General features: G+C 36.0%; 1 protein-coding gene across 1 annotated transcript; it reads right to left on the reverse strand.

Annotated features, from left to right (window-relative positions):
* Positions 1-1,241: 1,241 nt before the first annotated feature.
* Positions 1,242-21,497, reverse strand: TYW5 (tRNA-yW synthesizing protein 5). The gene is made up of 8 exons (XM_025441987.3): positions 21,332-21,497; positions 14,828-14,982; positions 10,496-10,565; positions 7,956-8,000; positions 6,753-6,890; positions 4,935-5,022; positions 4,426-4,542; positions 1,242-1,780 (listed from the first exon to the last, which is right to left on the reverse strand). The coding sequence occupies exons 1-8, from the start codon at positions 21,407-21,409 to the stop codon at positions 1,524-1,526; spliced, it is 948 nt and encodes a 315-aa protein (XP_025297772.1). The 5' UTR covers positions 21,410-21,497; the 3' UTR covers positions 1,242-1,523.
* Positions 21,498-21,574: the final 77 nt, after the last annotated feature.

Below are 21,574 nucleotides of genomic sequence, written 5' to 3' on the forward strand. Positions count from 1 at the left end.
TGGCTAAAGTAACTTCCTTTTCTAACAGACCATCTTTACACTTTTTTTGACCTGAGTAACTTCAGTATCTCTTCCTAAAGACACCTAGGAAAGAGAGTTATTTTTCATATACTTTTCCTTTTTTATTTATTGTAATCTGCTTTTTATATCTGAAATTAATCCAACTCCAAAAACAGGATATGGATGAATTATTTTAACAGAAAATTATTTTCTCCATAATTTAAAATGCACCAACTTGACGCACTCAGATTGCTTTAGATGAGCACATCTGTGTTCAGTAAATATATCTGGTCTTTTTTCAATGATGCTGCAATAGAATTACTAGGTACAAAACAAAGAATGGCACAGATCCACATACAATGGCTCATTGTCTTCAATGATGACAACATAATTGGGATCTCTCCTGTATTTGTTCTTGAAAATTTTTTTCTCTTTAGAAAAGGGTAAGTGAAAAGCATTTAGTGGGGAAAACTAATTGGGTTGAAGTTTAGCTGTAGGTATAAATTAAAACATCTGAATATTTTCTGACATTGAAAAAAAGGGGGCGGGGGGCAGTGAATGCCAAGAAAAACCAAGATCAGATCAAACAAACGTGTTTTGGATGAATCACAAAATAATCCAAATTACTATCATCTGATCCAACTCAGTCCTGATTATACATCAAAACAACCTCAGAGGTCTATCAAATACATATACTATATAGCAAACCCCAAGCATACTGAATCCAAGTCTGCAAAGTTGGGGCCTAAACATCTGTGTTTTGAAAAGCTCAAAAAGATATAGATGTCGGTTGCTCACCTTTTCCTAATCTGAATCCTGATTTTAAAAATTATCCATGCTGATGTTCCCATGTGCCTCAGAGGGAGAGGATTCTATTTAAAAGCTCCAGGAGACCTGACTGGCATGAGTTATTTCATACCTTTTCCCAGTGACTGTTCAGGGATGGACAGGTCTAAGCCACTTTAAATTAATGAGACCCAAGGATTTGGTGGCAAATTCTGGGAAATCTTTTGCATATTAAAAGAAGGCCCTTGGAATCCAGCCTGACTCCTCCACTGCATGTAAATGAAGATGCACATGGCTCAAACTGCTATTGGCAATCATCCCATGACCACGAGGGTAGCCAGCCTTAGGATGATGCCAATGCTGCAGTTGAAAATGGGAGAAAAAACCCTAGAGGCTCTTGGTCTACTGAATCACTGGATCAGAAATACTGAAGCCCATTCTATCAGTAGACTATATAATGATTCAATACATTTTATTAAGTCATTTTAAGTTGGATTTTTTTGCTATTTGCATCTGAAAACTAGAGTGGTCCCACCCAATACAGCAGTCTTTGAATCATAAAAATCTGTATTAAATAGAAACCATAAATAACAATTCCTATTTATTTAATCCATAAGCCTAAGATTTTTCTTTCCTATTTTAACAAATAATCTTCTAAAAAATAATTTGTTATACTCTTCCAATATTTGAACTGAATTGTATTTTAAAGTTTATATTCATTGCATTCACTTCATTATTTATTCCAAGTTTTTGCTATAGGCTTTATCTTGAATGTGTAGGACCATTCGCCGTGCATAGAAGTCCCTGTATTCCTCTGGTAATTCAGCCAGTGTTTTTAAAGCTCTGTCCAAAATTTGTGCAGCTCTTGATGCTGCTGTAGGATCTTTGTTTCCATAGGTATCTGTTTTATCATAGCATTCAGATGGAAGATGCTTCCAAAAGACATTCACTCCCACTCCAAACTCTTCAGAAATTACGTTATGGAACCATAAAGCTGGAGAAAGTTTAAAGAAAAAAAACAAGTTAAAAATAAAACCTAGAGTAAAAAAAAAAAAAGAAACAAACCAAAATGTCAGTGAAATATCACAAATTGCATATAGCCAATGTAAGAAATTCTTGTAACTAGATCCCTTCGTTAGCACACTCCTGATTTTAACAGAATCATTTTAACTTTTATGAATTGCCAACCAATTTAAAGTGTCAATAACACAACTCTACTTTTAAAACCTTTGGAAAATAGCAATTTTCCCCTTTAACTTGAAAGACATAATAAAGTTATATTTGTTTTGTAAGTTCTGTAATTTGGGGCTATGTTTTGTTACTTGTTTACACTTCCTGAGTCATACAACCACATCAAAAGTGTTTATTTTTTGTACACAGAACATTTCAATTATTTGAGGAGTATCTTTGACCTTTTCCGCCTCAGCACAGTACTTTTGTTCTCATATTTTTGTTCTCAAAGACCTCCTATTCAAGCTGAATTTGGTTTTCTAACTTGCTTAAATTTGCATTCATTGTAGCTTCCTTAGTTTTATATTAAGCTAATGCAATTATAAATATCTTATATTTCTTTCGGCTCCTGTACAGTAAGTGTATAAAACTAAAGCAAATATTGTGGTGGAGAGGATGAATAAGTATCATCATATGATACAGCTGATTAATTTTTCACTTCCTTTAGAACATTTATTTCTTTGTTTTCAATTGAATCTAAATGTTTTCAATCTATAGGTGCCATAGGAATATGAAAGCAACATCACAATATATAACCAAGATGAAATAATAGTCATGTCAATGGGGTACTTGGGTGGCTAAGCTGGTTAAGCATCTGGTCTGCCTTCGGCTCATGTCATGATCTCAGGGTCCTGGGATGGAGCCCTGAGTTGGGCTCCCTGCTCAGTGGGGAGTCTGCTTCTCCTTCTCCCTCTGTCCCCCAACCCTGCCCCAGCTTGTGCTCTCTTTCTCAAATAAATAAAATCTTAAAAAAAATACTAGCCACATCAAAAAATGTTTAATCTTGTGAATGGGAGAAAGTAAGATGCTAAATTTTAGAAACAAATTCATTCTAAGAGTGCTCTAGGAAAAACAAAAGCTTAAAATATTTTGATTTGCAAAACTAGTTTCAAACATGGATTTAATCTTAACTATTCTTTCAGAATCTTTTTTCCTTATTCAATATAACAGGAAAAAAGCTAACCATTCTGTTAAATTTAAATGCAAAGACAGGGGTTTTGCTTTTATTTCAAAATACATGCAAATGTTAAGTATTTCTGGCTTTTTAAAGTAGTATACAGAATAAGAGAAAACCGCATAGCTCTTAACCACTCTAAAGATACAAAACCAAAAAAATTTAAATAATGGCAACGCATTTAAGGACTAGTATGCTGGTTGTTTACAAAGAACTTATGAATAAGAAATTAATGATTCAATTTTTATAGATAGTTATGTTAAGGACATTGTATCAGGCCCCTTGGAGAATATAAAGATTACCAAAACATAGTTCCTTGTCCTCAAGCAATTTATAAGGTAACCCTAAATGAGATAATCATATATATTTTTAAAGATTTTATTTGTTTATTTCACAGAGAGAGAGAGAACACAGAGCAAGGGGAGCAGCAGGCAGAGGGAGAGGGAGAAGCAGGCTCCTCGCTGAGCAGAGAGCCTGCACAGGGCTCGATCCCAGAACCCTGGGATCATAACCTGAGCCGAAGGCAGACACTTAACCAACTGAGACACCCAGGCACTCCGAGATCATATTCTTATTAATACTTCTTAAAAAAAAAAAAAAAAAAAAAAAAAAACTTCTTTATTTAATTCTGTCACTGAAAAGAGGTATTAATGATTAAAATATATTAACTTAGATGTGAGAAATACGACTATATAATTTGTTAATACATTCCTTTTATCTTATGATTTTTATAATCTTCAGGTATTCACTTTTGAATAATTAGATGTTAGTTGCATCACTAACAACTAATGCCTATTAATTGTGCAAAGTGGCACTAATTCAGACCACAGAAAATAATGCACACAAAAGACATTACAGGTGTTGAGATTTTAACAATCTCTAGTCTGTTTTGGCTTTGAAATATATTTACCGTTTCTTGGTAAATATTTAAGTGACAGTTCTAAAATTTGCAAATATTTTATTATTTTTATAAAAGATTTATTTATCTTAGAGAAAGATGGGGGGGTGAAGAGGGAGAGAGAAAGGAGTCTTAAGCAGACTCTGCACTGAGTGTGGAGCCCGACGTGGGGCTCAATCTTAGAACTCTGAAATCAGGACTTGAGCTGAAACTAAGGTTTGGATGCTTAACCGACTGTGCTACCCAAGAGCCCCAATATGCAAATATTTTAGAAATGATTAAAAACAACCAGCAGGTATAATCTTCTCCCAGATATAATGTATCTTGTTTAATGTCATTTAATAAGATAGAAGTATAATGTTATAAGTTGCCTTTGAAAAGCAAGACTATTAATTTTATAAGAATGTGCTTAGCATACTTTAAACAATGGTATATAAAAATCAACTTGTATAGAATACATATAACAAATATACTTTTGAACTAAAACAGTCATATAATGGATGAGTGAGAGTACAGATTTTATAAATAGGAAATGAATGAAGTCTAGAAATCTTACCAGGAATGAATAATACATCTCCAGCTTTAAGGGAACATTCATACCTTCTGGCCTTGGAAAACAGTGGATATTTAGCTAAGTCTGGGTTATCTATATCCAGGACTTCTGACTTAGTACCTGAAAAGTTCCCAAAAACATGATGATAGAGATTAAAGCAAAGTTAGCGTTTCTTAAAAGGTAATCACAAATATAAACTTGAAAATTTATTCTTTTCTGTACAATTATTTATTGTATCCACAGTGTAAGAACAATTACTATTCTCCTGAAACCTAAAACAATATTCAATGACCACCCCCCACCCTTTATGACTATTGACATCTATGTAGTATAATTAAAACTTAAAATTTTATTGTTCATATAGCCTATCATTACATATATACCCATGGAGAACACAAATACATGATAATTAGAAATAAGCCCTACAATGTTTCTCTATGAAAGTAAAAGATTTCTCAAAAAGAGTAAGTGAATAGACTAGACTTTAGAAATGTAAACTTAAAAAAAAGTACCTGATAAATATAAATACTGGGCATCTCGAGGACTGAATAGTACAACACGTTTTTTTCCTGTCACTTGTATTAAGAAGTTATCCATTACCTGAAGGCCAATAAGAACTTATGGATAAACATTATCTAAAATTTAAATAAACAAAACTAATGGTATTCCAAACAGTTAAATGTAAATCTCATTCCTTTAGTAAGACTTGATTCACATTATCTACAACTCTTACAGAAATATTCTAATCTAACAATGCAAACATTTGTATTGTAAATGCAACTGCGCCTTTATTAAATATGTTCCTGCAGCTCTGCCTTAAAATGGGAAGGACTGGAAATCTGAGAACTATCTGCTCTTGCCCCACCATTCTGACAGAGAGGGTAGTTTCACCTATTTGAAGCTCCCCTTGGTTAGTACTTACTTAACTGCCAAGGAATGCTATACAGCCAACATTAGAAACAGATGGAAAGCACTTAGAAAAATTAAGTGTTGGGAAAACACAAGGTACTACTGTAATCAACCACTGCTAAACTCTTTTAATATATGGCCAACCATAATTTAGTTATAGGCATCTTGATTTCCAAATTATCTCTACAGAATTATAATCTGGCAAATTTTCTTGATGTACTTATTAATGGAGTAATCTTGATTATTTCTGCATACTCAAGGGTACACTTTATGGAAAATAGTAAAAGGCAGAGTTACATAATTCTCAGCAAAGGAATTAAAATATATGCTAAGCAAGATATATTCATAATTACTTACATACTGCTCCCACCTAACCATTTCTCTTTTCACTACAAACCCTTTTCTTATGTAAACCTTAACTATATAACTATGTAACAAGCATTTCTTTGAGTTATTTTTAATAAAAGTTTCATAGAATTCTATTATAAATCTAGACAAAAGTGATACTAGTTAAAATTTAAAATAGTCACATAATTAAAAATATTATTTAAGTTACCACATCATTTTCTCACTATATCATTTATATAAAACCTTTAAAAAATATGCTAAGAATTCATGTCTATCTCATTTAGTTATTATGTTAAAAATCTTCCCAAGGGGCCCTCGGCTGAATTATAACATGCTTATAAAACTTAATATAGCTTGATTTAGAACTTCTTAAAAAATTATTTTATCTTTAGAAACCTACTAGGTATTGCTTTAGCTTCCTAAATTTCTCCACCCAACACCAAACCATACATAATACTATACTTTTAGTGTGTTTAAAATATTTATATATACATACTTGATGCAAATAAAATTATAATACCCCAGAATAAATGATCACGGACAATATTCTATACATCTTGTTGCTCAAAAAATATAGTGGACAGTTCACATTCTCCAGGGATGTATAATCTAAGACCTTCAGATATCCCCAAATTCTTAGAACTGGAAATCGCTCTCCATAAACTTCTGCCTTTCTCTTGAATAACAGTTCCATCTAGTCATGTGTATCATTTCCACATCCTCATTGTCACAACTTTATTGCTTCTTCATTGTACAATTTTCCCCCTCATCTGGTGGCCATTTATCACATATAAAAAAAACCACTAAATAAAACTTCACACAAAATACAATGAATCAAGACCACTCCCACAAAGAAATGCAAATGTGAGAAAACTAACTAGGCTGTAGCATTAGCTAAATCATTTACTCCCGTATCATCAACTTGCAGAGCACCAGTTTTCAAATCTCATCTTTCAGCAAATTTTGCCTCCCAGATCTTCAGGGTATTCTACAGAAAGTTGAAACTGTAAATGTTATATCTATAGATGCTAAATATCTACTATAGATTTGGATTTCTCATTTATGTAGCATACATCATAGTGGGTCCAAAGCTGTAATCCTGGCGAGCTAATTCGAAAAACACTGGAAAAGAACTGCTCCTCTTTGAAAAATTTTGGAAACTTGATATCTCCTTCCAGTAAAGGAAACTGCTTTCTGATATCTGCAACATCCTGTATTGAGAGAAACACTGTAAAAATTTTAATAATAAATGCAGTATTGGTATAATACTTGTTTTACCTCAGGCTGCCATCAGAGCCTATGCTATTAAGGAGGAACGGAGTAAAACTCTATTCATTGCTTTAAAATACTAGTTGGTGACCACAGTCAATATATGATCTTTCTAATGAAGGAACAACAGACTATGTAATAGATTGCAGATTCAACAATATTGTACAGTTAAGCTTAATATGCCTCATTAATAATAGGTTCTTCTTATTTAAGCAACAATCATACAATCGCCATCTACTCCAATATTAAGTATTTAAAATTTAGGAGTTAACAATTTTAACTATGTAAAACCTGTGGATTTTACTGAGAGAGGAGACTAAAAGCAGTTAAAGAACTAAATAAGGACATAATAGGAAAAAACAGAATATTACTTCATCATTTTAGGGACCAATACTTAATACTGCAGCCATATTAATTTGATTCTCAATACATGTCAAAGCTTATATTAGTGAATTACTCGATATTTTAATAATTATCTTAGATTATGTTTTATTGGCTAAATGACCATCTGTAAAATACATAGTAGAAAAGATTTTTTAATTGTGTAAAGGTTAGAGTAGACGACTTTAATCATCTATTAAAAGATACTATGGTCCTGCTTAAAATTAAAAGCTAAGTAATCAACTTTTAATAATTTTACTTTTTTTCTTTTAAAGATTCATTTATCGTAGAAAAAGAGAGCATATGCGTGCAAATGGGAGAGGAGAAAAAGAGAGGGAGAAACCTCAAGCAGACTCCCTGCAAAGCACAGAGCCTGCTTAGGACTTGATCCTAGGACCCTGAGATCATGACCTGAGTCCAAATCAAGAATCGGCCACTCAGCTGACTGAGCCACCCAGGCACCCCTAATTGTTTTATTTTTATTCAAGGGCACAAATCATTGAGAAAAGAATGGGAAAAAAAGAAGCAGGTCGTATGTCAGGCAATAAGTATAAAAAGTACAGGGCCAGTTAAAATATATACATCCATTAGGTTTTAAGCCTTTGTTTTACATTCAGAATTCTTACCTTTCTAGGGTCTTCTCCAAGTGACCGTAAGTAGTACTTCTCATCCTTAAACATCCCAAAGAAAAGTAACATAAATATTCATTTAAAAATAACAGAAAGTAAAAGACGGAAGGAATTAAGTCTTAAAAACCTAACCCAGTTGTTTTCAAAAGAGCTCCATTTTCTTTTCCTTTCTACTAATGCTCTCTGGTGGCCATATAAAGAAATGTCTTTATATGCTGCTTGTAATAATGGCTGGATCCACAAAATATTATATAAAATAAATTTGAAAGGCAACATATATTTACTACATCTAAAACACAATGCTTAATTTGGACTTTAACTTATTTAGACTCTTAACAATAAGACTTAAAAAGAATTCTCATTTGTGTAACACACAAGATCTCAAGGTACTGTTGTGGCCAATAATAAACTTCTTAATATAATGCAAATGCAGAGTAGGAAATAAATATGATAATTTATACAGTAATACATTTTTTAAAAATCTAGAACGCTGCATTTTATCAAGTTAAGCCTATCACTGATCATATAGATTCTCAAGCCAAATCCTTTAGAGTCAACTCATATATGAATTAGAAATGTCATTTCACAAAAAAAAAAGAAATATGTCATTTCAGAGTAGTAAATTTATGTTGATACTTTTAAAAACTGCCAATTATTCTTCACTTAGTAGCTATAGTAAGGAACTGTCTGAATTATAACACACTACTGTTATCTGCGTTTCCTCTAAGAATTAGAGAACTCAGATACGGGGTCAAGCACAAAAGCAATCCAACTCAGAGTTCTGCCTCTTTTATACATATACTGACTATTATAACACAAAATTCAAAATCCATGTTATTTACCTTAGTAACATATTTTAAATCTATGGCTAAAAATTTAAATCAACTCTCAGATCCAGTGTTTTTTTAAGTAGCATCAGATAATTTCTATAAATTTATTATTGGCTAAATAGGTTTCAAAGTATGTTTTTCAAAATTCTGAGGGTTTTTTTTTTTTTTTTTTTTTTTGCCAGTTCTAATGTTTTCGGATTGGGAAAAAAAAAAATGAATGGGGCAGACACAGAGATATACTGCTCAGAACCCCTTCAAGAAAGAATTTACCACTAGTGGCAAAGAGTGTGATTAACTGACAGGTGCTAGCTATGAATTCTTTCAGGTCCACCTCAGCCTTTTATGCTCTTCTTGGGGTAGTCCCAAGCAATGACTGAGCAAGATGGTAAAAGGCCAAGACCTTGTCACCCACACAGGACTCCTCAGACAGGCAGTCTCTGCTCAGGGGTCCACAGTGAGCTAGCAGAGATTCTGCTAGACCTATGTTACTGTCTGATGGCTTCCTCCCACCCAATCCACTCCTGTCCTTTCAAAAGTATTACTCCCCCATAAACCTGTCTGCACTCCTAATTCCATCTTAGCCTCTGCTTCCTGGAAGACTGAGCGGACAGTCTAAATTCATCTTATTTACATACTTTCTCTAATTTTAAGACACAAATATACATGTGTATGCAGTTGACCTTGAGAACTTTCCTATCCAAGAGTAATGAGCAGTACAGATTTAAATAGCTGTGAACAAGAGTAATGAGCAGTACAGATTTAAATAGCTGTGAAATGTCAAGTGAAGTAAAAGAAACCAAGGCAAGATAAAGGATTTACATCTAAAAAGTATGGAAAGTATGTAAATAAGATGAATACACAGTTAGTTCAGATACAGTCAGTGGAATCCGTTTCAGCAGACAATCTAATCATACTGTAGACTCACAGACCTGCAGAGCTTGAGGGATCCCGGTGGTAGTCTAGTATAACCACCACCTGTTGTGAGAACGGTGAGTAGCAGCACCTGTCACAACCAAACCGGCCACCAGCCTGGCTGGCTCAGATGCAGACAACAGCTTTATTCAAAGCTTAAAAAGCAGTTTATTTTTAAAATGTGCTTTTGAGATAACAGTGAATTTTTTAAAAATATATATATGCCTCCATGCTTTATCTCAAGAAACTTAAATTGGATTATTTAAAATTGGACTATAATGTAAATAAGTAGAATTCTTCTGCATTTAATCCTGAATAAATGTTATAACAAATACAACAAAAATCACGTTGATAATAATATAGAAGTAGTTTTAATAGCCAATAAGATATGTAAATAAAGTTCTCCTTCAGCATTTGAACTTTATGTATCAGACTAAAGCATTTTCAAAGAGAGTATTATTAATCACTAACATTTAGTGAGTAGTTTCCACATGTCAGGCATTGTGCTAAGTACTCTACAGATTTTATTTAGTTAACTATCACAAAAACCTTATCAAATAGGAACTATTATTGTTCCTATCTCACAGATGAGTATACTGAGGTACAGAAAAATAATTTAGTCAATGTTTGAGATCTAATAAACAGCAAAACTACATCTATGGCATATACAACTGAACCTTAAAAACAGCTATCAGAGAAGGCTATAGCTCTTGTATCTAATGTTCTTGTATAAGAAAATCCAACTAGTATATACATATTAATGCTTCTTAAAGAAAATCCATTCAAAGCACTTACCTTTGAAATAAAGAATTCTTCATGCTTTTCTTCAGCTGCCCTCTGAACCAACTTATCAAAAGGTAAAGTTCTGAAATAAACACAAAAGAAGTCTTGGACCTAATAGTAAATCAACTAGTCATACCCTTATCAGTATATATATAGGCTTGTTGGAGTTGTATATATCCTTCTATTTTACAATATCCATAATTTTATTATAATTATGTGTAATTCTAAACTTTCAAAATTCATTTAGCAGTGTGCTTATTTGACCTAGATTGTCTAAAATTATGATTTCAAAAATTAAAGACTTTTAAATCTATAGGACAGATGAATCCTTTTATGTTAATATCTGCCTATTCCAAGTTACTGTTAGAAAAAGGTTTCTATGGTATCTGGTTACATCTGGATATAAACAAACTTTCAAACTTACTACTTCAAGTGTCATGGCAAAACAAGTCCTGTGACTAAGGAATCGGACAAAATACTAAGTGCTATTTTGGAAGAGACAGTAGGCAAATGATCCAGTGAAGATCAAGTCCTTCACTCTCTCACTGATCTTCCTGCCTTTTGGCACTACCACAGAAAACAGAAGCCCACAACATTGCTCTCAATCTTCTTCACCACTCCATCATTTTAAGAATTCTGAGGAAAAAAAAAAAAAGAAAAAAAAAAAAAAAGAATTCTGAGGAATACCTTAAGGAGAATTCAGAGAAGTGACCGAGTTTTATTCTTCCTCCATATTTCTGTTCAAATGGCTATCTCCTAATCTCATTTTAAACAAGGTTGAACATCACAGAAGGAGTTCATTTCCTTTTAGCTCACTCTTGAGAACCTGGAGGGCTACCATTTCTTTGGTTCCATCCAGTCCCTTCAACATTCTAGAATCAAAAGTACTGACCCCTATATGAAGATGACAACAGTAACATCAAGACAATGAAGTCCTCAAAAGCATCTGGGTCAAAAGCCTCTCCCCACAACCGCCACTGCACTCCAGCTTCCAAACCTCTGATTAAGAGTAGTGGTCTTTTCTCTCTCTCCTTTTGTTTTAGTCCTTTCACTCTTACCACCAAATCTTTCTACTTGGAATCTGTACTGAGGAAGTGAGGAGAAAGTGTTAGCAAAAACCCTTTCTCCTTATCTATAAGATGACCTTGGGCTTACCTTTTCCTAGCAATGTTTTTGTAGAAACCTACTGGGTTAAGATAAATGTGAATGCCTGCTGTGATATCAGTTAACCATGTTTATTGTAAAAATGACTCTTGATTTGGACTGAAAGGCTGATGAGTGGATTATAAGTATTTGTTAAAAAGTAAAGGATCTGGCTTCCCTGTGTGTGGTATAACTCTTGTAATTGAGTTTGTCCCTTGTAGGAACACAGAAGCTAAATTTATGTGCCATTTCATATCACTGGTTTCTGTGGACTATGTTGCTTAATTTAGCTAATATGTGTCTGTACCCATCTTTATAATCTTGTTCCCTTGGAAGTAAGCTGTCAGTTGGTGAGACAAAAATGGCTCCTGGATTGGCATAAGGAGTCCCACTGATACTATACTGCTAGTATGTGCTTTCCTGCCTTGTATCTTTTTACAAAGCTAAGTGAATCTAATGCCAGATTATGGACTAGTGGGTCCTGTGGGCGTGAATGTCAATCTGAACTTGAAGACACTGCTGATGATTATGTAGAAGAGTGAGCATTGCAAGAGAGGAGTCTACCATCTGCTCAGACCCATTTGCTACTACAGTTTTTAGTTAATTATATCAACAAATTTACTTGGCATCTTCCTATGCAATGTTTTCCATCTCTGACCTCACCATATACCCTTCATTTCTACCAAAGCAACTCTGCAAGAGTTTGGGGAAAATATGGAAGCCTCTCAGGTCCAGAGCTACCCCTGTAATTGGTGCCGTTGCCCAGGCTTATCTTTTTATGAGGGAAAACTCAAAAGTGTTTCAAAACCTTTATAAGAACAGGGCAGATAGAGTGAAAAAAAAATCCAGAAGCAGAACTTGGGTGTTCTCAGCAATCTTTTTCCTTAGGAAGTGGTGCCTCTCAGAGCTTCTGCAGAAGCAAAGCTGAGAGGGGGGAAATGAGGTATGAATTAAAAGTTTCTTAGACTCAAGGTTTTATCTATCCTGTGCATGTTTCAAAAAGAAGGACATCTGTTATTTAAGTTTCATTTGTCTGGACTGGGAGACAGACTAGTAAGGGAGATAATATCAAAGAGGGGTTAGGATCATGGGTTCTGTGGAGTCAGGCAAATTTGGGTATAAGTTTGGTTCCATTATTTCAAGCTATATGATCTTGGGCAAGTTACTTAATGTTTTTAAGCCTCCATTTTCTTAATTGTATAATTACTGAAAACAAAACTACCTCATAGATTGTACCTAAATTAAATGATTAATATAACCTAGGATGCATGGCACAGCACCTGATATATAGTAAGTGTTCAGTAAAGAACAAATGGTGGGGTTAACAACGATACTAAACCATTTCAGCAGCATGAAAGCAGTTACCAACATTTAAAACAAGGAAAAAAATCTTCACTCTTGTGTTCCCCATTTGCAAAAGCTGCTTTGCAAACCAAGATCAGGAATGATAAAAGTATAATAAACAATAAGAGCAAGATGATGACATGAATTAGATGATGTGACAGAGCAGTTAAGCTTATAAGAGTCAGACTGATTTATTTTTTTAAATCTATGACCAGAAGAATACCAACAGTATTTTTTCACCACACATGACTCCTCCCGTTCACAGTACCCTGATTCAGGAAGAACAATGAGAGCCACCCAGAAGAAAGAAGTAAAAGCTAAGACTTGGAAATGTATTGCTCCTCAAATATTTAATAAGCAGACATGCAACTTTAAACTGAAGTGATGATGATGATATATGTGTGTAGGATTTCTTCCTTTCTAGACTCTCTCTGACCTAGATGTCTCCCTTTTTTCCTACTCCCTGGTAACTGCCAAAATGACTAAATCTATTTTTTTCTTGCACTAAGAAAATAATCTTGCAATTCTTCAGTTGCTCTAGTGAAAGGCTTGGAGAAAGCTGGGATAGGAACTATTACATAATGTATGTGATTCAAAAACAAGTTTTGAAAAGTTTATGGAACATGACAAAATAGCAAAGCAATTTTAGATGAAGTTTCAATACCCATTTGTTATGGCTTTGGACTCTCTGGAAAATAAACATCATTAACGGCCGACCTAAAAATGTTCATCATTCCAGCACTTGCTTCCACCTTTTTGATTTAATAAAAAATGAAAAGTTCTTACTCTTAGAAAAACTTACGGCAATTAAATTCAATTCACGGCCTATTAAAAACCAAAACTATAATGGTGGATATTCAAAGGATCAAAAACTAAGAAATGTTTTGGCAAGCTGCTATATGAGCTTGGAAAACTCTAATGAGAAAGGAATGACTCTGGACATTAGAAGCTCCATTTACTCATCTCTAAACTCTGGAAGAACAGTGAGAACTACCTTTCTTTAAAAATCAGTCTTTTGTGAACTACATAGTTTTTCAAAAGACTGAATTTGCTGGAAACTGCCCGTGCTCAGAATATAAAAATTTGTTTTTTTAACATTTTTAATGAAACTTCTGGGAATAAATAACATTAAATCTATAAGATTATTGACATCTGAAACTTTCAAGTTTGGACACTCAGCATCTTTTAACTACCTTACTTTTAAGACATCTCATCTCTAAGCATAAAATGACAACCACAAGGGAAATTAAAAGTATTTAAGGTTATTTTGTCAAAAGAGAAAATTTAATATGATTTTTTGAAAGCTATCCAAGTTGATGAAAAACTATACCAAACATAGCAACTACATGTCCTATATATTACTGGAGAGAGCAGAAAAAGAAAACATGGGCTTACGCTTCTCTCACAATTAGGAATTAGAAAATCTTCTAAAAATGAGTGCATTAAAAATCAAAGTAAGTTATGAAGGAAAACTTCAGAATTCATTACTCTAGATAATAATTACTAAATGAGGGAAGATCAATTAATTAATAAAGCACTGAATGAGTACAGCATATCCAACATTAGAGGTAATCTAACTCCAGTTCTAGAAATCCAGTTCCTTCCATGGCTCCAGAAGGTATCAGGCATACACCCTATATGAAAAATGGTCTTTGAAAATGTCTTTATATAATTGTAACAACTCAGAATTCTTGCCTTTTAAAAGCCACTCTTTAAAAATTAGTAAGCTGTTCCATGACTATATCAAAATAGCCAAAAGATGAAATGCCACACGGTCTTTGTATAATACTATAAAAATATCTTAAAGATTTTAAAGAAGTTATTTGTAGTCCCAGAGTAAACCTCAGAAGAAAATACCTATATACAAAGTTCTTACTAATGAAGTCCATCTGAGCAACTGCAGCAACATGAATCTTTACTTCTTTGCTCCCTCCAACTTGGCTCAGGTAATCCACCGTCCATTTGCTTGTACATGCCCCCAAATCAATTCCTTCCAACACTAGAGGTTTTCTCTGTAAGTTGGAAAAATATACAACAAAAAATTAGGGAAAATGAAAATATATATGGAGTTATATTTGGCAATAGAAGAACAAAAACAGTAAGAAATGATTCTTGATCCTAAGATGCTCAAACAAGTCTTTTGACAATTCATGCTATTAACTAAAATAGGAATAACAGCAATGTAATATACTTAGAACAAAATTTTAACACTAGGAAAACAAATAAAAGGAAATAGTAGTACCATCATTAGCTGAGGACAAAAAATCAATATTATTTAAAGAATTATCAGGGCGACTGGGTGACTCAGTCAGCTGAGCATCCAACTAATGATTTCCACTCAGGTTGTGATCTTATGGGTCATGGGATTGAGTCCTGCTTCTGGGGCTCCAGCACTCAGTGGGGAGTCTGTTCAAGATTCTCTCTCTGCCCTCCCCACCCGCATGCTTGCTTTACTCTCAAATAAATCTTTCTAAATCTTTAAAAAAAAGTAGTTTCACAAGCATTATTTATGACAAAAATATAAATGATTAAAATGTATATTTTATAGTCAATATTGTTCTTAACCTTTTATTTTGATACTATTTCAAACTTGTGGAAAAGTTGCAAGAACAAAGAACTCCCATATACTCTCTACTCTGATTCACCAACTGTTAATTTAACATTTGCCCCATTTATTTTACCGTTTGCTCTCACTCTCACTATGTGTGTATAGAGACAAACATATTATTAAAAATTAAATTTTCCTTAACTACTTGAAGGTAAGTTGCTGACATCATACGCCTTCATCTCCAAAAACCTGAGTATATTTCCTGAGAACAAAGACATTTTCTTACTTAGCCACAGAATAATTATCAAAATTACATTTAACACTGACATACTACTACTACTACTACTACTACTTCACAGTCCATATCCAAATTTTGCTAACTGTCCTAATAATATCCCTTATAGTTGTTGGGTTTTTTTCCTCTTTCTGAGATGCCACATTGCATTTAGTTGCCCTGTCTCTCTTATTCTGTAACAGTTCCTCAGCCTTTTTCTTCCATGACCTTGACATTTTTGAAAAGTATAGGCCAGTTATTTTGTAGAATGCCCTTCAATTTCAGCTTATCTGACGTTTCTTTAATATTCAAGTCACCTACTTTGGGAAGGAATGTGCCAAAGAAGCAATGTTGTGCCCTTCTCAGTGTAGCATATCAGGTAGCACATGATATTGTTTTCTATTTGTGGTGTTAACTTTGATCAACCAGTAATTCCTGCCTGAATTAAGTATGCTATGATGAATGCAAAAAATCATGATTTTTAAAAATTTCATCATCTTCTATATTAGTTGGCATTCTAATGTCAAAATGCTCTAATTTACTTATCTCCACTTATTATTTTTATTCACTTGGTTATAATCTACTGATAAAATGTTGATGCTCAAATTATCTTAGATTTGGCCAGGAGGATCCAAAACAAGCTGGCTATTGTGACTTTACCTGAACACTTCCTTACTTTATAGCAAAAAAAAAAAAAAAAACCAAAAAAAACCAAAAAAAACACAAAAAAAACAAAAAACAAAAAAACAAAAAAAACACAAAAAAAACAAAAACCAAAACCACAACACAGATTCCTTTTATACTTTTTCCATCCCAGCCCTACAGTCATTTCTTCAAGCAGCTCTGGCTTCTTTTAAAGGGAATGCTACTTTGAAACCATGATCTGGGTGTTAAGTGTGTTCATTGCTACTGTGGTATCATTACTTCTATGCTTTCTCAGTGAACAGAGCTGGGAAATACGTGGAAGTCTGTGTATACTCATTTCCCCCTTTCCCAAATACGTGTACACACATACACACACAGACATACACGCCACATAGGTATATACCATATCTACTTATCTCTCTCCAAGCAGACATACATACTATATATACATTTAATGCATGTATATATGAGCCATAATACTGATACCTCCCTTCTGATCTTTTACCATAAGATTCATTTTAATTTTTATTTATATCTCTCTTAACAGTGAGAAACTTCACTTCCATCATCCTCCATGTTTAATCAATTGCACAAATTCACAATAAGTACTTTCACAATTGCTAAGTCACATCACTATATAAAGCAAGTCTATTAACTAGAGCTCAGTATTTCTTTACAATCATTTTAGTCTTTAGACTGAGGACATAGAGTATTATATTCAAAAGTGACTTGGGTTACTTATCTTTCTTCTCCTTGTTTTTACATTCTATATTAGAATTTTAGGTTTTTAAATCATTCCTCATCCTTGTTAATTTTATTATTACTATTACTTTAGAATTGAAAACATTAATGTGATCCCCAAAGTCCAAACTATACAAAAAGGTCACACCAGTCACATTCTTCCACCTCATACACAATCAAGCCCTATAATTAGTCTCATTTCTGGTTTATCAATCTGGTTTTTTGTTTTGTTTTGCAACAAGACCAAAAACATATATACTTCTTTATTTCCCCTTCTTTTTTACACAAAAAGGTGGCATGTTATGTATTTTCTTTTGATTTTTTTTAATTTAAAAATATATCCTGGAAATCACTGCTATCAGTTCATCCTTTTTTACAGCTTTGTATACCACAGTGTAAATGAACAATTTAATCAATCACTCTCCTATGCAAAGTTTTTTTTAGGTTATTTCCAGTAATCCCTAAAGTAAACTCCTAAAAGAGGGACGGCTGGATCATACAGTAAACACAGAGACATAGATACCAAATTCCCCTTCACAAGGGTTGCACCACTTGGCATAAAGTATTTGAGTGCCAGTTTCTTCACAGCCTCAAGTATTACAGAGTCACAGAGTATTATTATTAAAAAGTGGCCTTCTGATTTTTGCCAATGATAGATAAGAAATGGTATGTTCAGTGTGGCTTTAAGTTCTGAGTAAAGCTGAACATCTTTTCATGTTTAGAGGCTACAACTGCTCACATTTTATCAGACTTGTGGCCTTTCACACCCACCCTTTAATTTTTAAAAGTTCTTTACATACATGGGTTTTCACAGCCCTTTTATGAAACATGTTGCAAATAATTTTTTCTCAGCTTGTATTTTTTTTTTAAGATTTTATTTATTTTATTCATGAGAAACAGAGAGAGAGAGGCAGAGACACAGGCGGAGGGAGAAGCAGGCTCCATGCAGGGAGCCTGACAGGGGACTCAATCCCAGGACCCCAGGGTCACACCCCAAGCTGAAGATGCTCAACCACTGAGCCACCCAGGTATCCCCCCAGCTTGAATTTTATGTATTCAAATTTTAATCTTTCACTACACCTGAATTTTCAGTCACAGTTAAAAAGTCCTTCCACAGATCTACATTATAGAGGAATTTACCCATGTTTCCCTCTGGTACTATATAGTTTCTTTTTTAAAAAATATATTTGCATCTCTGATCCATTTAGAGATAACTCTTGTGTATGGTGTCAGACATAAATATAATTTTATCATTTTTAAGTGACTATCCAGTTGCCCCAGCATCATTTATTATTATTTATTATTTTATAATAATAATAATTATTATTATTATTTATTATTATTTAAAAGTTCCTTTGCAGGACTCCTGGGTGGCTCAGTGGTTTAGTGTCTGCCTTCGACCCAGGGAGTGATCCTGGGATCGAGTCCTGCATTGGGCTCCTTGCATGGAGCCTGCTTCTCCCTACGCCCGTGTTTCTGCCTCTCTCTCTGTGATTCTCATGAATAAATAAATAAAATCTTTAAAAACAAAAAAATTCCTTTGCCCCAGTGATTTATTATAAATTTATTTTTTATTGGTGTTCTATTTGCCAACATATAGAATAACACCCAGGGCTCATCCCACCAAGTGCCCCCCTCAGTGCCCGTCACCCAGTCACCCCCACCCCCCGCCCACCTCCCTTCCACCACCCCTAGTTCGTTTCTCAGAATTAGGAGTCTCTCATGTTCTGTCTCCCTTTCTGATATTTCCCACTCATTTTTTCTCTTTTCCCCTTTATTCCCTTTCACTATTTTTTATATTCCCCAAATGAACGAGATCATATAATGTTTGTCCTTCTCCGACTGACTTATTTCACTCAGCATAATACCCTCCAGTTCCATCCACATCGAAGCAAATGGTGTGCCCCAGTCGTTTTTAACATATCAAGTTCAACACATACTAAATCTCCATATAAACGGAAATTTATTTCTGGATGTATGTGTATCTCCAGACATTTTATTTCTCTGGTCTATCTTTTCATGCACCTATATCACACTGTTAATTATTAAAACACGTTAAAAATCTGAAGACTGGGGATCCTGGGGTGGCTCAGCGATTCAGCGCCTGCCTTCGGCCCAGGGCCTGCCTGATCCTGGACATCCAGGATAGAGTCCCACATCGGGCTCCCTACATGGAGCCTGCTCCTCCCTCTGCCTGTGTCTCTGCCTCTCTTTCTGTGTCACTCATGAATGAATAAATAAATCTTTTAAAAAATGCTTCTCCCTCTGCCTGTGTCTCTGCCTCTCTCTCTGTGTCTGTCATGAATAAATAAAAATAAAATAAAATAAATATTAAAAATAAAAGGTCAGCCCGGGTGGCTCAGTGGTTTAGCACCTGCCTTCGGGCCCAGGGCCTGATACTGGAGTCTCAGGATGGGAGTCCCACATTGGGCTCCCTGCATGGAGCCTGCTTCTCCCTCTGCCTGGGTCTCTGCCTCTCTCTTTCTGTCTGTCAAGAATAAATAAAAATAAAATTTAAAAAATATTTTTAAAAAAATCTGAAGACTATGCCCCCTCATAGATATTCTTCAAGGTTTCTAAGCAGAAAGGCCTTATTTTGCAGTTTCACTCACTTCTAAGTTTATTACATTGTGACCACAGTGCTGTTGGCAATTTTCCACTTTAGGAAACAGTGATGCGGGATCCCTGGGTGGCGCAGCGGTTTGGCGCCTGCCTTTGGCCCAGGGCGCGATCCTGGAGACCCGGGATCGAATCCCACATCAGGCTCCCAGTGCATGGAGCCTGCTTCTCCCTCTGCCTGTGTCTCTGCCCCTCTCTCTCTCTCTGTGACTATCATAAATAAATTTAAAAAAAAAAAAAAAAAAAAAAGGAAACAGTGATGCTTTCTTTGTGACACATTATGTATCATGTCTGGGAAGATCACGTTAAAAAAATGCCCTTCACCATGTTTCTTACAAAGCATTTCCACATACATCCCTGCCTCTCCTCAGTGCTCTACAAGCATCTTATACCAACACAGTCCTGAGGTGGAGATGGTGAGGGCAACCACAAACCATCCAGCACTAGACCAACAAATAAAGGCTTAAATCCTCTCTGTAGGTTGCAAACTCCTAAAAAACAAAAACAAAAACAAAAACATTCGTGCTTAAAAAAAAAAAAAAAAAAAAAGATTTTATTTATTCATGAGAGACACAGGCAGAGGGAGAAGCAGGCCCCACGCAGGGAGCCCGACGCAGGACTCGATCCCGAGACCCCGGGGTCACGCCCTGGGCCCAAGGAAGGCGCTAAACCGCTGAGCCACCCGGGCTGCCCATCCCTGCTTTTTTCAATAGTGAGAACTCTAGCTCTCTGACCACCCTTGTAAACATCAAGCAAAATCCGTGGGGAGCGAGGGGGTCTACCATAAACCTACTTCAACCTTGCGGATTATTGTTTCTTTAGGGATGGGCCGGGCTCTCTAGTCCCAGTTTTCCTCAAGTAGGGATCCCCTTACAAAGCACTGCAGGTAAAAATACTTCGCTCCTCCTTAATATTTTCCTCTTGAGGTTTCTGTTAAAGAGCTGAGGATCAAAATCACACACACGAAGAAGAGTCCAACCCCTGCACCGTTGGAACCCGGGGTAGTTGGAATCCAGGACCGGGGCAAGCTTCCCGACGGATTCCCACCGCTTCCTCCCCTTTTGGCTCAGTGCAGCGCAACACCTGCTGCTGTGAATCCAGCACCGCGAGCGGACTCCACGGGCCACCTTTCGGCTCGACCAGCCGGGGCGGGGATACCTGCCCTGAGCTTCCGGAAACCCGGGGCGAGAGGCGGAGGCGGCGTGGGGTTGGGAGAAAACCAACCAACCAACCAACCAGCCCCCCCCCCTTGCCATGGTAACGGAAGGAGGCCTAGCGAGCAAGGGGGTCCCCCGAAGGCCACCTCCGCAGCGGGCCGTGCTTGTCAGACTCGCCGTTTCTCGCACTCAGCTCCCCGCCGTCGTGCTGCCGTCCTGCCCGCGAACGTGGAGCTGTTCTCCCCGGAGCACGGAGCCGATGGGTCCGCCCCACGCCCCGCGCGCCCCCGCGGCCCCAGCCGCCCGCTGCCTCCTCCCCATACCCTGGGCCGCAAGGAACCATTCGGAGCCGCGCTACGTGGTAGGGAGCGCCTTACCTGCGGGTAGAGCTGCTGCATAAACTGGTCCTGCGAGACGCCCTCGAGCCGGGGAACCGGGAGATGCTGCCAGGCCATGGCCGCTCACGCCCGTCCTCCTCCGAGTCCAGGAAACCTCGGTGCGCTGCGCTCCTCAGCGCGCCATCCGCCCGGAAACACGAGCCGGAGAGAAAAAAAAGGTCCGCGGAACGGCGGCCCCGCCGAGCGCGGCTGGCTGAAGAGCTGGGTCGCGGGCGCGGAGGC

This window comes from Canis lupus, chromosome 37, assembly GCF_003254725.2.
Source record: "Canis lupus dingo isolate Sandy chromosome 37, ASM325472v2, whole genome shotgun sequence".
NCBI lineage: Eukaryota > Metazoa > Chordata > Mammalia > Carnivora > Canidae > Canis > Canis lupus.

Excerpts from the sequence above, each read along its gene's own strand:
- TYW5 (XM_025441987.3), bottom strand. The coding sequence starts at position 21,409 with ATGGCCTGGCAGCATCTCCCGGTTCCCCGGCTCGAGGGCGTCTCGCAG. Across the intron at positions 8,001-10,495 it reads AAGAATTCTTTATTTCAAAG|GATGAGAAGTACTACTTACG; the intron begins GTAAGTGCTTTG and ends GGGATGTTTAAG. Across the intron at positions 1,781-4,425 it reads AGATGTATTATTCATTCCTG|CTTTATGGTTCCATAACGTA; the intron begins GTAAGATTTCTA and ends AACTTTCTCCAG.